Source organism: Alosa pseudoharengus, unplaced genomic scaffold (assembly GCF_046254945.1).
Source record: "Alosa pseudoharengus isolate Yale_2024_CS ecotype anadromous, Long Island Sound unplaced genomic scaffold, YU_APseudo_1.1 YU_APseudo_1.1_scf_14, whole genome shotgun sequence".
Lineage (NCBI taxonomy): Eukaryota > Metazoa > Chordata > Actinopteri > Clupeiformes > Clupeidae > Alosa > Alosa pseudoharengus.
This window is the reverse complement of record NW_027468609.1, coordinates 39,819,142-39,835,768: the sequence shown is the minus strand read 5'-3', so window position 1 is coordinate 39,835,768 and position 16,627 is coordinate 39,819,142. Positions and strand designations below refer to the sequence as shown.

The window sequence follows — 16,627 nt, the reverse complement described above, 5'->3', positions numbered from 1 at the left end:
AGTGCTTACTATGGCGCTAACCACTATTTAATTTGATTGAACTACAATAGATTGAACTGATCATATAAAAAATCAAGCAATAAAGACTAGTGCCACATATAGACCACTGAAGCAGAAATATGAAGACATATTTTAAGTCCCTCACCATCTCTATTGGACAAGAGTAGCACCAAGCCATTTAGACAGGTATCCGTCACCTCTGTGATGTTGGTGGCACAGCGACCAATAGCCTGAACAGTAGCTGCAGCAAATACTTTATCTTGACTCTTCACATATGTCTGGAAACACACACATCAAGAAAGACACATATGCATACAAATACACAAGCAAGGATAAAATGAGAACACATGGGCATAAGTTTGTTGGCATATTTATACTAACTGGTACATACTTGCTGCTCGTTGCCATAATGGGCTGTAAAGTGGGAGCCACATTAAACAGTCAGGACCATAATAACTATTTGAACAGTAACACAGCTTTTGCAATTTTGCCTCTGTTCACCACCATAATGAATGAAAAATATTGCTTACTTGTGACAATGGTTTCTAAGGAAAGAAGCTTTCAAAACAGCTTTATGTTGTCTCTGTACTTGTATTCTGCATGACAATATAGTGGAATCTAATCTAATTTAAAGAAGCTTTCAACGCACCATGTCATGAATGTTAGCTCACATTATTGGAAATGGTAAAGACTACATATGGATTTTCTGTGTATTCATATAAGACATGACCAGGCTCTGTGATGAGGGTCCAGTTTGGTATCCTGTGTTAATTACAGGCGAAACCAGTCGCTTTGGTAAAATTTACTAAATTAAGTTATTGAACTCACACAAACGGCCATACACTAAGCTTTCCAACGATATGTATATCGAGGGTATTGCAAAAAGTATCGCTAAGATAACCACATCCAAAGTTGGCATGGTTCTCCTGTCACGATACGCCAGAAGAGGAGAAAATCCCCTTTTTAAGTAAATTGTCACGTATGATAGTGTGAGGGCACAGCAATGATTAGCCTTACGTCAGCGTGACTTTGAAGCGGATGACTGACTATGCAGTTTCAACCGTGCAATGAGTCTTTTTCTGCCCCCTAGTTTATACCTGGGACAGTCATAAGGTGTCACTATAGGGAGGGAAAGTAATCTCATCGCCACCTACTGGTTGCGTTCCTAGAGTTTAGCGGAGTGGATGGGATTTTTTTTTAGAAAAAATATATCTCGGTGCACATTGGGATCTTAATTTAATGGTTTCCATATGTTAGGCACTAGGGTCACCTCTATTGCCTCTAATGGTCATCCCTTATTTTTAGGATCAGTTGAATTGTTTTGAGTTTTTGTCTTAACATGGTGATAACGAACTACAGTTGCATGTGACGTCACAGGTTTGGGCGCTTAATCTCTAACTGATCAATATGGCAATTTGCTTAACTGGCTTAATATATTTTTGTAATAACGGAGCGTGATGTAAACCGCGTGGTGATTATCTTTATGTCTGGATAACTGGTGTTGTGCTTCTACTCACATGAAGAGCTGGCAGTAAGTGTTAAGTGTCAATGCTAACCAGGCTAATAAACAAACCATGCCACCTTGAGTAACGTCGAAGGGTAAAGTCACGTGACGTCTTTTGTATGAAACAAAAGGAGCAATTTAGATTTTTAAAAATAAGGCAAAATAGCCTGACATTTTCACAGTTTGAAGATCATTACTATATACACACTGAAAAATATTTTTGGTGGATAACTTCGCTGATTTGGCTTCACAATGTTTTTTTAAAAATAGGTCTATGGGACTTAACATTGGAGCTGCTCTTCGATAGGAACGCAACCACTTGGGGCGCTGGTTTTCACTTTCCCTCCCTATAGAATATAATTAATGTATTTCGGGGGAAGTAAGGGGAGAGGAAGTTCTGTGTACACAGATTGTGTATAGCCTAGCCTACTTTTAAAATGTGCTAGCCTACTACAATGGAAAACTTCTCCTGGTCCCTAAAATGACACCAGGATATTTCTAAAAGTTTGTGCTTTTGACCGTTCGTGCCCTGAAAAGCAAGTCTTTCACATTCATATTCGGTTACATCTGCCAAGAACAATATAGAGCTGACACATTGAGTAACGAGTAATGAGTAAATTAGCTCTACCGTATACCCTACGGTAAAACCTTATAGTGGCGTGGACAAAGGGAATGACTGCTAATATGTTGAATCTTCACCTAAATAAAGTAAGGGTTTAACAGTCAAAACTTATGTTTATCCGGGAAATTTGTTCACAATATGAAAGTGTAGACTGTATACAATGTAGGCAATGGTAAACCCTGGTTCACCAAAGAGGTTGCTGCACTTTGCAGGAAAAAAAGCTCTGCATTCAAGAAAGGAGACAAGGAGGAGTATAAGACTGCCAAGTATGAACTTCGTTCTGCTATCAGAAAAGCTAAAGCTGATTATGCATTGAAACTGGAGCATCAACTGGCCACCAACAACCCCAGGTCAGTCTGGAAAAGTCTGAAGGAGATGACCAATTTCAATAGAGGGCCTACTTCACCACCAGATGAGGACCCTGAGCTTCCTGATAGACTCAATGCATTTTATGCCCGGTTTGAGGACAATCAGTCACCAGCAGTCTTCCCCTCTCCTCCCACCTCCTCCTCTCCTCCCTTTGTCATCCAGGAGGCAGAGGTGTGCAAACTTTTAAAAAAACAGAAGGCCAGGAAAGCAGCAGGACCAGATCAGCTTTCCCCAGCTGTTTTCAGACACTGTGCAGATCAACTGGCACCTGTCTTCACTGACATTTTCAACACTTCTCTGCAGCAGTGTGTAGTTCCACAGTGTTTTAAAGCCTCTACCATCATTCCGGTCCCAAAGACAACAAAAACAACTGGGCTCAACGACTTCAGGCCCGTTGCCTTCACTTCAGTGGCTATGAAGGTGTTTGAACGTGTGGTACTCTCCCATCTACAAATCACAGTATCACCGCTGATGGATCCCTACCAGTTTGCTTACCAGTCTAACAGATCTGTGGAAGATGCCATCAACCTAGGAGTTCACTCTATACTGCAACACCTGGAGTCAAGCAACACCTATGCACGCATGATGTTCATTGACTTTAGCTCTGCCTTTAACACCATTGATCCACTCATCCTCTTCTCTAGGTTGCAAGCCATGAACATCAACTCAGCTCTGTGTCACTGGATACTGGACTTCCTGAGGAATAGAATTCAATCAGTCAAGGTTAACAATACAACATCATGCCCTCTGACCCTCAACACTGGAGTGCCACAAGGCTGTGTGTTATCTCCTCTTCTGTTTTCCATCTACACTAATGACATGAGATCTCACCATCACTCTGTCAAAGTATTGAAGTATGCAGATGACACCACCATCATAGGCCTCATTAGTGACAATGACGAGTCCCAGTACCACAAGGAGGTGAAATGGGCTACGGACTGCTGTACTGAAAATAAGCTCCATCTTAACGCCTCAAAAACCAAAGAAATGGTTGTGGACATGAGAAGGTGGCCTAACACCAAAGCCCCGTCTATTATAGGTGAACAGCCTATAACCTTGACTGACTCCTTTAAATTTCTTGGCTCACATATCAGCCATAATTTGAAATGGGACATTAACACCACCCACCTTATCAAAAAGGCGAATCAGAGACTTTATTTCCTAAGACAACTGAAAAAGTTTCATGTCAACAAAACCCTTTTGCTGCTCTTCTACAAAGCCATCATTGAAAGCATCATCACATCTTCAATCACCGTCTGGTATGGGAGCTCTGACAGTCGCACCAAGAGGAAATTAGAGAGAGTGTCACCAAAGCCTCCAACATCACTGGCTGTGACCTTCCACCACTCTCTGTATGCTGAACGCAGCTTGAACCGAGCAACCAAGATCATCAGGGACGCCTCACATCCGAGCCATGATCTCTTCCAACTTCTGCCCTCTGGAAGACGCTATAGATCTCTGAAGACAGGAACGACGCGCTTCAACAACAGCTTCTACCCTTCAGCAATTAGACTCCTGAACTCCTGAAGATTTGCAACTCTACTTTTTTTATTTATATTTAATTTATCCCCTCCCGCTATTAACCCAAACCCCCCCCCCCCCCCCCAAACGGACTGAGCTACAAAAAATACCACCAACATTGTTGTGTGGCAATTAAAGTTTCTATTCTATTCTATTCTATTCTGTCGAATTATGCGAAAAAGTGAAATTCAACATTTTAACCTGTACGTTTGTCCAAGTAAACATTAGAACTAAATTTGAAGCATGTGACTAAAGTTATCATTGAGATATAGTGTTTAATGTAGTCCAGTAAGATAAATTCTGCTACCCTTAATGGTCATCTCAACTATTTGGTAGAGGCTCATAAAATAGAAATTAATCACATACTCTGTGATTAATTAATCTAAATTAATCGCATATATAACTTTTGCTGTGAAAGTATTTTAAATATTTAAATTCAAATGAATCATTGAATAATCAGCATTAGTGACATTTAAGTTCAAAAACGTTTTTATTATTATTTTCACTGTTCAAATAATGGCCATAATAATCTATGATATGACCTAATATGCTGAGGAAATAAATTCAATAGTGCTTCGGGAAGAAATGTTTTCACATACAAGGCATTTCAGGCCACCGATATAACCTAGGGGACACAATGAAAATAAACTAACACTCCCCTCAATGTCAACACTATTTCTTTGCATTGATGTGCGACTTTAGAGTTGACGAACTCTGGTGATATGCAAATTCCTTGCTGCAGACATTGCAGAGGACTTCATTTTAATCAATACTTTATTTTTATCAACACCATCAGGCTGTTTTTTTAAAAAGTAATGTTCCAATCAATGATCTAGGCAGCATATTTTCTTCTCTCTCCTTCATTTTACAGTCTAATGGTTACTGCTGGAACGGCTCGGGGTCAAAGGTCATACGGAATCGATTAATCTGCATTATTTTTTTAATCAGTTATTTTTTCTCAAATTAATTAATTGAAATGAATCAGTTATTTTGACAGCCCTAAAATATATATATACATATACATATATTAATAGCATATATATGTATGCTATTACAGCTGAGTAGATCTGAAAAAGACATTTCTTTTCTTTTCTGGGCGTGACCTACAAAGGGATAAGAAAGACCAAAGCGACTGCAAAACTAAGTTGGATGGTCCAGAAAAAGACATTAGGAGACATTAGGAGATACCTGGAATTCCCTGAGGATTGTTGAAATGTTTGCTTCATTGGCCAGGTTGGTTAAAATCTCCAGCTAACAAAATGGAAGAAATTAAGTCATGGTTAAAACAAAATTTAATCAGTACAGTATAATAATTCAGTACAGACAGACAGACAGACAGACAGACAGATAGATAGATAGATAGATACTTTATTGATCCCCAAGGGGAAATTCAAGAAACATTGCTATACAACTCACTAATGTTAAAAAATGTTCCTCCACTCACTTACATGCCTGCTGACACAAATCATAATGTCCGAAAAATGTGTAACTATCAGGATTAACATGAAAACCCCCCCTGAATAACATAAGTAATTGCACACACTTTAGGACAACTATGACAGTTTAGTTTTATTGCACTACATTGCAACTATGACAGTTTCAATTTAGTGCAATACACCTGTTCGCCAAAACACTTATGAGACATCATGTTAAAAATCTGCAACTTAGCCTACTATGACATGGCAACAATTCCACTATAATTATTGTTACTTCGGTGACAATAAAATCAAACAATGTATAAGTATAAATACACTTTTGATCCCTCTTTATAAGTATATGAGGCCCTATGTCCAAAATCCTGAACCACCCCTTTAATTCCAAGGTATTCAGACCATTTTAGACCATGCCATATGCTAACCAGCTATGGCGTAACTCATAAGCATACAACATATCATTTCGAGTAATAAAACAAACAGAAAATCACAAAAAAGACAAAGGTACAAGACTGTACATATTTTCATATCCAAACAAAGGAACTACTCATCCTATAAACCACCGCGCCTCACTGAATAATATATAAAGTCCAAGGCACAACCGCGAACAACAACTTGATGACATGAGCCCCTTTTCCTCCAAATAGTGATTTGTAGTGAATATGCAGTTAATAGCAGTTATTTCAGTAGTAATCGTGTAAATTATTATTATTATAGTGTTTTGTATAATTTTATATTTATCATCGTATATTTTGTATCGCGCGTGTGTGAAAGCGGTTAACGTTAACATTAGCAACATGGTGCAGTGCTTCGTACCCGACTGCCATCACCGCTCAGTCTGTCGGTCTGATGTATGGACGGGTGCATGGTCTGCTCTTGGACCACCATCATATTCAGTTTATTAACTTGCCATGAAGTATTACACAATGTTAATTAAATGCATGAAGAAGTATGATTGATATGACTCATACAGTATGACGGCTACAGTAGCGTAGCTAAAGTTAACTAATGTTAGCTAGCATTATCAGCTTCCCTGTAAAACTCACCACAACTTTGTAGGTCTTGTCCCTCATGCTGGCCCTTACAAAACCCACAAGCTGACTCTCGGACACACTATACTCAATAATGTGACCCGATTTAAAGTGTTTTTCACCCCTTTGGACACTCTTGCTCTCGTCCTTGAACAGGGAAATGTTGCCTCGGGGGCATGGATGGCCAAACCGCTAACCTGCAGTGCCTACAAAACGAGCTTAATGGGCTATCAGCTAGTTCAAAAGTTTAAGTACTTAATGAAGATATACAGGGATCTTTCTACCTCGACTAATTCGATGTTGCCATGAATTCAACAGTTCATGTTCATAGAAACAACAAGGTCACTAAAACATAATATATTTCATATTGCAGCATGTAGCCTCGTTGGCTGCCTGGCTAGTTTTACAATGAAATGCAATGTCTGAAAGGCTAATGGTTAGCCCAGTGGTTTTCAAAGTGGGGGCCGGGGCCCCCTGGGGGGCAGCGAGGGGATGCCACGGGGGCCTCAGCAAGTTGGAAGGAAAAATAAAAGCAACAAATAAATACATTTGAAAAATTTTAAATATACCTTTTACTATGAGGGTTGTTATACAATGCCATTATAATAATGTGAGGCATATCTGAACATTATATTTCCCATGATAATGACTGGGAATAATAGTAAAGTGATAGCTCTCATATAACAGAAAGCCCCAAATACAATTTTTACACACTGTATGCTCCATAGCGAAGTGCTTGTGGCTAAAATAATTATTAGGAATAGCTTAATGTATTTTTACATTTGCCGTAGTATTATCGATGGGTTTAATAACACATCAAGGGGGTCCTTGGCCAGAACCTAGTGGTATTTGGGGGGCCTTGTCGTGGAAAAGTTTGGGAACCCCTGGGTTAGCCTATCGGCTACCTGAAAAGTTAAGAGTGATTAAACTAACATTTACAGTGCTCTATTTGATGGTGTATTGGCCCCGACTAAGTTTGTGTTAGAGGTCTGCGCGGTCCCGCAATATTCTGCCCCGCTCCCGCATTAATGTGTCATTTTTAGTCCCGCTCCCGCCCGCATCTGTAACATGATGTCCCGCTCCGCCCGCATGCAAGAGGGATAGCCTATTCAGTTTTTCTTTCTGTCTCACGAAAGGAGCACCTGAGAAAGACTCCAGATGTCAGTTTCTTGGTTCTGAATGTGGGCTAACTGAAGTAGGCCTAGTCTGGTGCCCTCTTCCTCAGTCATGCTTTTGATTTCGAGTTTTGACAATGAGCAGCAGGAACAAATTGAACCCACGTAAACAACAATATAGGCTATAGGCCTGCTATCCGTCAGTTAAGAGTGTAGCTGTTAAGAACGTACAACAAAGTCAAAGAATGAACGTACCTTCAGTATCTTTATATGTGTGGCATCTGTAGAGCGGACATAGAAACTCTTCATGTAGGGTTCAAACATGCTCTGTGGGTAAAAGGATGCACGCAGGAAACATGACATATCTTCATATTAAAATAGACATTCCTCTGACTTGTAAAGTACTTTTACTTTACCTTCTTCTGGATTGACATAGTGGCAATGTTCTGCAACACAATATACTGAACTTCCCTGATTAAAAAGAAGGGAGACATATTAGAGATGTGTTTTGGCATTAGTACTTGTGTGAACTACAGAAGTGTTAAATGACAAAAACAGGTTTCTTGAATCAAGAATAAGGTGGTGTTATTCTCATAATGTTGGGTGCAATAGTACATGAGGCTGTGTGAAGGAGATGGCAAGAGGTATGGATTACCGGTGGCTCCTCAGCAATCGCACCAGTGACTTGGTAACAATGCTCACTTCATGTTTAGGGGCTAGATGCCAATAGAGCTGGGCAACAGACATCACCACCTTAGAGAAAAGGGAAAATAAATAATAAAAAAAAGAGGGTAAGATTAAAAAAAATACAGGAATAACATGGATAATGCCATAATGTAACATGGATAATGCCATAATGTAACATGGATCATTTCATTGAGCACTTTAAATATATTCAGATGTGTCTGTACAACAACATATTCAGAGCCCTTTCCAAGTACCTTTGTTTGTGTTCTGGTAGTCTCAGTATTGCAGAATGCATTAAGTACAAACTGTTCCAAGATTCTACATTACAACTTTGTGTTCAAACAAAACCTGTGTTACCACAAAAAACATATCTCACAGTTTACACACTTTTTACACAGATATGCCTTTATAACTCCCAAACATCACACTGGGGATTTAATATGCACACACCTCTTCACACATGTAGTCATCATCCCAAATGTATTCAATATAGCCATGAACACATAGTAAACTGTAATGATGCAAAAGTAGCGCTATAAAAAATGATTAAAGATTCCACCTGTCTCAGAGACGGATGGTTCCGTTTACTGAAATAAGGCTAACATTTTTGTAGTATGATGGCCAAAATCATGAGGTGGAGGAGGACAAGTTGCAAATATCTTTAAATCCACTACATTAACATTTACAGTCATTTTTATATCAGATTTGTTTAACATTTCAAAATAGGGTAACACTTTATTTTAAGGGGTCCTTGTTCCAGTGTATCTACATAATGAAGTACAGTGTAACAACGTATGTGACAATATCTAATACGCTGTAAGACATTACCGGAACACAAAGCCAGGCAATTTGCTTCAGGTCTTCAGATACAGGTCTTGTTATAACCTCTCTGTACAATGTTTCAAAGTTTACAATATTTTGGTTTGTCTGTAGGGACCCTGGCCACACTACCACACCGCAAAAAAATAAAATCTTACCATGTGTTCATCTCATATTAAGATCAAAAAATCTATTTGGGGGGGTTTCCGTTAACGTCATGTGCGAGTAAGACGTGGTTTAGTGAGCTCCTGGATTTTTTATAAATAATTTAAGCAAACGAATAATACCCTGTTAAATTAAGACACTACAGTGTAAATTATTGCATATGGTTCAAACTAGTTGGCGACAAATTTATAGCTATGCCGAAAACCAAAAAGCCAGTTGAACAAACTCAGCCACCGAGTCAAACTAGCTCATCGGTTGATGCTGGCAATCACGAGGAGGCTAATCAACATGCTAGCAACGCTGTTCTGGCTGGAATAATGGCATTACAGACGGAGATTTGCGAATTCAAAGCTGAAATTGGGGAGATGATTGACCAGAGATTTAAACAGTTCTCCATGTCCATAAGGAGTGAGCTGACTGCTCTAAAGAACGACACTATTAACGCTATTTCTGCCGTGAAAGAAACAGCTTCTGAATAGGCTACTACTCTAGCTGAACTGGAACGTGGTGCCTCACAACAAGTGAGGTGCAACAGTTAGTGAAATCAGTGTCACAGCTCAATGAAAAATGCATGGACTTGGAAAGCCGAAGCAGGAGACAGAATCTGCGGATCTTGAACATCAAAGAGGGTGAGGAAAAGGGACAGAGCTCTAGGGATTTTTTGCCAAAATGTTATAAAGCGCTCTTTCACTAGATGATCTCCCAACGATTGGCTGTGCTCACAGATCTAATGCTACCCAGAGAGGTGCACAGAACAACCCGCATTCATCATCAAACTGCACTACTTCCAGGAATGGGAGGTCATCATGCGTAAGGCTGCACAATTAAAGACCATTACCTACAACCAGCAAAAGGTTCTAATATTCCCCGATCTTCCACCTGAAATTGTAAAACAACGTGCCCGCTTTAACAGAGACAAAGAAGTCCTGCGGGACCGTCAGGACGTTCTATATGGATTTCAATATCCAGCAAAGCTGCGGATTACTTACAACAGCAATGAAAAGCAGTTCACAGACCTGGATAAAGCAATTGCATACGTGGAATGACACTGCGACACTGGTAACGTTTCCCCAATGTTTAACCAGGCATGGTTTATAGTTATCATACTGTTTCTTAGGGATTTACTATATGTGGGTTTATGGGATGTGGGGAGGGTGGTTATGGGTTTTAGGGGAAATGGATGGGTAAATAAGGGTTTTGTCTGCTTTTGTGCTGATGTGGGATTATGCAGGTTGGGTGGGAGTGTCTGACTTTTGGTCACCGTGAGTTCTGTACAGGATAACATAAGGGCCTGAACCATCCTGTTAAAGGATAATTCCAGTATTTAGCACTTTGAGCCCCTTTTCTGGTTTGTTTTGGATGAACTAGAGTGATGGACACCGAAATTGTGATGTTCCAAAACAATTAGTGTAGCACCTTATCTGTTACCATTGATGATACTTCCTGAAATGTAGATGTAATGTATTTCCAAATCTAAGCCCATCTTATGCGGAATGTTGCCTAATAGGTCTAAACTAATGGATAAAACGGGCACCTTCAGAATGCATAAGACACAAACTGGCCAAGGCAAGTCTAACCTTCTAATAGCGGACAGAACAACTCTTTTCTTTAATTAATTGCGTAAGCTCTAGACAGCCCTTACCGCTTACAAAGTCAAGGGGCAGCATGTCTTTTTCTAACATTCCGCATATCTTTTGGGTAATACCAGAGAATGTCTAATAAGGGGAGAACTGCCACTCTCGGAAAACTTCCGGTTTCTGAACTGGTTGCAGTTCCTCTGTGGTTCCACATGAGGGCGCTCGTCCACGAATGCAGAATGCATGGAGGTCTATGGAGCTGTACCCCTCAAAATCCACTTTTCTCGGGTTATACATTTTTTTTCAAGTAATTTGAATATTGTATTCGAAGGGGGGGGGGGGGGCAAAGAAAATACACTTGGTTGAGTATTATATTTTTTAAAGTCACTTAATTGTTCTAAAAAGCCTTTCAAACGTGTCAATGACGTCATTCATTAGCACAATGCTAGCGTGTTATGGGCAACAACGACCCAACCTGTAAGAAATCAAAAGGACATAAGTACTCGTTCATTCAACTTTTGACCTATAACCCATGTTGAAGTTATACAAACTACAATCAAATCTGAGATTTGTCAACAACAATCAGGTGAAAGAGACAAATTGAGCCGTCTAGCTCCATTGACTCCCATTCATTCTGCACTCATGGCGATGGCCCCCAGTGGAACTCTGGTGGAACTGCAACCAAAATTCGGTACAATGGGACTTAATACGGAGTGGCCAGGCTCTCTGTAGACGGGCTCTGGTAATACTCTGAGCGCTGTTTGTCACATTTCCTACCAGCTAGCATAGCTTAGATGACACGGTAGGTTGGCTTTGCCTACCTTTCCCACCTGAAGAGGCTTGCGGGTGTCGCGTTTTCAAGTGATACATCATAGATGATGTGCTAGCCTACTACTATATTTAAGCACTGCATCACACAAGTTGCAACTTACATCTGTGTCATTCTTTTAGATGAAATGGTCCCACACACTACTTTTCTTTGCACGCTTCATCCTGTCGTCTGCCCAGGCTCTAACCTCGAGTGTTTTAGCCTGTATCCTTGTACTTTTCGCAAACCTTGTGAGCGTGCGAACCCAAACGCTGTGACCTCACGCCAAATGTTTTATTGGTTTATTAAGTACAAACAGGAGAGTTATGGAAAAATTGAGTGTGAGGGATAGTTCACTTCACACAAAAAGATCTTGGAATGAGATGGCTAACTGTAGTAGCGTTTAGTCCACTGTCTATAATAGCCTAAATTAGAGATCACTTTTTTTTTTAACCGACAACTTTGATCTGTTAACGTTGATATGGTCAACCATCGGTCAAACGGTCATTGGTTAATTTTTTTAGGGGGGCTTTTGATCATCTTAGGGTGGCTTCAACCCCCCCCCCCCCCCCCAAATAGGCTTAACGACATCTTTTAATTATATGCCTGTCTGGCATCAAAGAGACAAGGAACAGACAAGGATCGGGGGAAATAACCCCAATCGTCTTGATGAGCAAGCTAGTCAATGCTGGTGACCATGTTCCCATTACAACAGACTTCTATAAAGAAGCTTGCAATCACATTAGAATATATAAACAAGCTAGAATAAGCAAGCAACCAAATTATGTCTGTTGTACCACAGCAGGCATATGCTATCTAATCTTAAACCGTAACATACCGTTCATCCAGCGTTTCCCCTACTATGTATTCAGCAGCGGCGCGGCGCTGTTGCTAGAATTTAAGTAAAAGAAACACGCAAATGCACGAAACTGCACGAAAATCTGTCATTCGTTCCTCTCCAGGTTTCCAACGTTAAAGGCGCAGGGATTTCACAAATGTTTACATTTGTTAGTAGACGTAATTTTGTGCAAAAAAACGTAGCCTACATTTATTTGAACAAATGACATGGAAAACATAATCCTTATGCACTATGCACAACGCCACAAAGTTAGCATAAAACCGTGAAACTTAAGCAAGCCTCACAGCCTTAAAGTGACAGGCACTCAATTATGCTTACACATAGGGATGTAACGATCACCGGTATAATGGTAAACCGCGATAAAAATGTTGACGATAACAATTACCGTTTTCATTTCAAATATCATGATTATCACGGTTGATTACCACGGTGTGGAAACCGTGTGTGTGGAAATCCTTCCCAGCTTCATCCGAGCCTGCTTCTGACATACAGTAGGCCTGGTACAATGAAACAAAACTGGTACCCTACTGATTCTGTTATCTACTTGATGGATTTAACTGTGATTCGGATTTGGCTACACCTGCTTTTAAAAGGCGGAACATTTTCACTGCAAAATGTGCACTGTTATCATGTAGCCACTCTGGAATGGATTTAATGTGGACACCTACATAAAAACACACAGTCACGTTATCAGGAGAATACCGTAGCCTAAAGTTTTATTTTGAACACTTACTTTTGTCTCATTCAATGGATCTATATAACAGAAATAGCAAACTCCAAGTCATATAAGTGTGCTCACACTTTTTGAAACTATTTCAGCTTGTGTAGGCCTGTTAGTGCTTTTTGAACATATTGAACACACCTTTAAAAATCCGTGATAATACCAAAAATCATGATACTTTTGGTCACAATAACCGTGAGGTTGAATTTTCATACCGTTACATCCCTACTTACACACCACCAGTACAGTGTACTGACATGAGATAAGATACGACTAATAGCACGGCTGCTGGAAAAAATTCTATGGGATTCATCACCGATTCATCAATATTGTAGCGGTCTTATCACCTCATGTAAAAGCTGGCTAAGTTCCAGTCTCCTCTAGAGATTACTTTAACCTTATGCTATTTGAGAATTCTTTAGAATTGTCCATGATCAACACATCAGGGAAACCTGTCCACAACCAGAAAGATGCTTTAGTTTTTTTGGTCTAATGTATGCTTTGTCTTTTCTGTTTGTTTGTGTCATTTTTGGTAATGTTTCATGTATGTCAATTGATGTTATACCTCTTGCATGTATGTCTAAGTCCTTCTTCTTAAAGATTTCAGGCCCAAAAAAGGCCCAAACATAAATGATCACATTCATCTAATCTTTCCTAATGATCCGCTAGCTGTCTGCCCCATAAGCAGGCCGTCAAAAAAACGTGTCTCTTTAGGCAGCCTAGGCTCCGAGATCTGAACACAAAAACAATTGCTACCAACAAGGGTTGGCAACCCACCCAAAGGCAAAATAAAGTGTTTCAACCAATAACCGACGAGATGCGCTTTTAGGCGAGTTTTAATTGCACGGGAGGGAGGGGAGGGAGTAGCGAGCTAGCTCTCTGTTTTGTTTGAAGATCAACAAAAGTGACGTATCCCTGCTATCGCCGATACAACCTTTAACCCTTAGAACCCTAAGCTGTTTTTAGGGCATTTTCACTACCTTTATTCATAAGGATTTATTCTGGTCACTGTAAGTGCCACACACACATATTACATATAGTTTTTTTCAGCATAGTCTAGGCTATCCATATCCTATTAGTACTAGCATTGATTTTATTTTGATTTTTAAAGAATTAAAATATAAAAATCATATTATAAAGATTCTTATATTTTGACCTGTATCTCACCACAGCAAGCTCATAGCTCTACATGCATTTCATGTTTGTGTAGGGCAGACTGTCCTGAAACGGGCAATATAATTGCCATGTTGGAGGGATTCTCTGGGGCTGAGCAATTTACAGAAATATGTGGTGTGTGATTTACGGAAATAAATGCCATTTTTTATTTAGCGATGAAAAATGACCATTATGCGCTCCATATCTGTGACACAAACTGATCTGACCTGACTTGACCCAAGTTTGCCTGTTAGCATGTGTGACTATGGTGTATGCACTCATGATGATTCTCAACTTTTTACTGCATTGCCATGAACAAAGTAAAGGCAAAAAAGGTGTTTCTTTGTTGAACAAATTGGGATGCAATGTGAGCCTTGAATTGGATGCCATGCAGGAATTTGCTAGGATCTCAAAACCGGATTATGAACATGTTTTGCCATAGAGAAACACACGATAGCGTTGGATTAAACATGCTTTGCCACAAAAACGTGGGGTAAGTCCAGCTATATGAAGTTATTATTTTGCTGTCACTTCGTCTGTTTTATAACCCAGAAGGATGTATTTGGTATCAAATGATAGCCCTGTTTCTTCTCTTTCATCTGATATGCTTGCCATATCTATGTGATCACAGGTTCGCGAGTAATTCAAACGAGAGTAATGGGTGCGCAGGTGAACGCAGAGAAGTATAGACTGTAAATATGATGCAATTTGATTTAATTTCATGATTTTTTTACATTTTCATACTTGATCGTACAGACAAGTGAAAGCCCCACTTCTTCTCTGTCATGCAATAAAGGTTTCATCTCGTTGCGATGAACAGTCGCGGAGCAATGTAACAGAGAAGAAAGGGTGTGTTTTTTGACACACTTTGCGTCAATCGGGTTCTAAGGGTTAAAGGAGCTGTCTAGGGATGCAAAAAGAATTTCAGCCCTGACAATAAAGTTGTATCGTAAGAAGATCCGATATGGCCTTTTCAAGGATGGACAGAGAGGCTCTATGTGGGATAGAGGGTGACAATTTTTCGGGACTCCCGCAGGTCATGGTATTCCCGCGGTCCTGCGGTACGGGAGTAAATTTCACTGTTGGTAACGTGATAGGGACGGGACGGGCATAAATGAACGGGAGCGGACGGGAGGGGAATGGAGGAGATTAAATTAAAACATGCGGTGAGTGCACCCAAAGATTGCAAGGCATTTCTAGAAAAGAGAACCAGTTACAACTCACAATACGTTTGTTGATTGGCTACTGCTAGCCGCAGAGTAGCCTATCAGAGCCATACAAAGCAGCTGCCCTGTTCACAAGCCAATCAATCAGCGTCAGCGACTACACCTAAAACTGAAGGTGTTTTCTATTGCCATATCAACGTGAGCTAATCGTTAACGTTGTATGAGATGCTAGTTTTTGTAACGGCAGGAATAAACACACATGGTAACAAAATCAATCTAAACATGTGTAGCTTTACTCTACACATTAACACTATGATACAATGTAATTGTCAAGTTGTATGGCTCACTGTGTTCAAAGTCGATCTTAATAACCCTCGTCACCTCGACTAGCCTATGTATGTGGTGGTTGTTATGGGAAACTTGCTAAAAAATGGCAATGCAGCTTAACTGTAGTGAAGTTCGCAATATTGGAAAGAGGAAATAGCGTTTACATTTCCATTTAAATTATAGCCTTTCTAATGCACTTTTGTGTGTTTTAAATCCAAAATAAAATGGAATGTGAGGAGACTTATTAACTTTAAAGAGGCCTATTTACAATTGAAACTATCTGTAGCCTATGACGCAAATAAGCCTCATGTCCGGTCAATGTCTGCTTTAGCCTGTTGACAGCAGGGCTGATGTCCGTTTTTGTTCATGCAAATATACACTGATTCATGTCCCTTGCATTTTGCAACTGTGAGGTCCATGGTAGGCGCCTGACAGAAATATTGTTTCATTTTGCGAGTGATATCCACGTTCTGGCGGTGTTCTAAATGTGCACAGAAGGAGTTCCTAAGCTATATAAGGCAGGGGTCCCCAACCTTTTATGTACCATGGACCGGTTTGATTCCTATTTTTTTTTTCACGGACCGGCGGGAGGGGGGGGGGGGTTCTTGAAAAGAACTAGCTCCAGTTATGTATGAACAGTGAAGGTAACGATCTCTTGTGAAAAACGTGAACTTGAAGAAGTGAAAATTGAACAATATGAACTATGAATATTGAACAACTTGAAGCTACATCTATAAGTGTGAACATG

The 16,627-nt window shown here is 40.0% G+C and overlaps 1 protein-coding gene across 1 annotated transcript in view; it reads right to left on the bottom strand.

The window, feature by feature from the left end:
* Positions 1-16,627, bottom strand: part of ap3b1a (adaptor related protein complex 3 subunit beta 1a) — a 231,454-nt gene that overhangs the window by 124,960 nt on the left and 89,867 nt on the right. The window contains exons 9-13 of the mRNA XM_076284918.1: positions 8,251-8,348; positions 8,012-8,066; positions 7,851-7,922; positions 5,205-5,267; positions 146-278 (exon numbers count right to left, since the gene is read on the bottom strand). Of these exons, the coding sequence (XP_076141033.1) occupies positions 146-278; positions 5,205-5,267; positions 7,851-7,922; positions 8,012-8,066; positions 8,251-8,348 (421 nt within the window). The remainder of the gene's footprint in view (positions 1-145; positions 279-5,204; positions 5,268-7,850; positions 7,923-8,011; positions 8,067-8,250; positions 8,349-16,627) is intronic.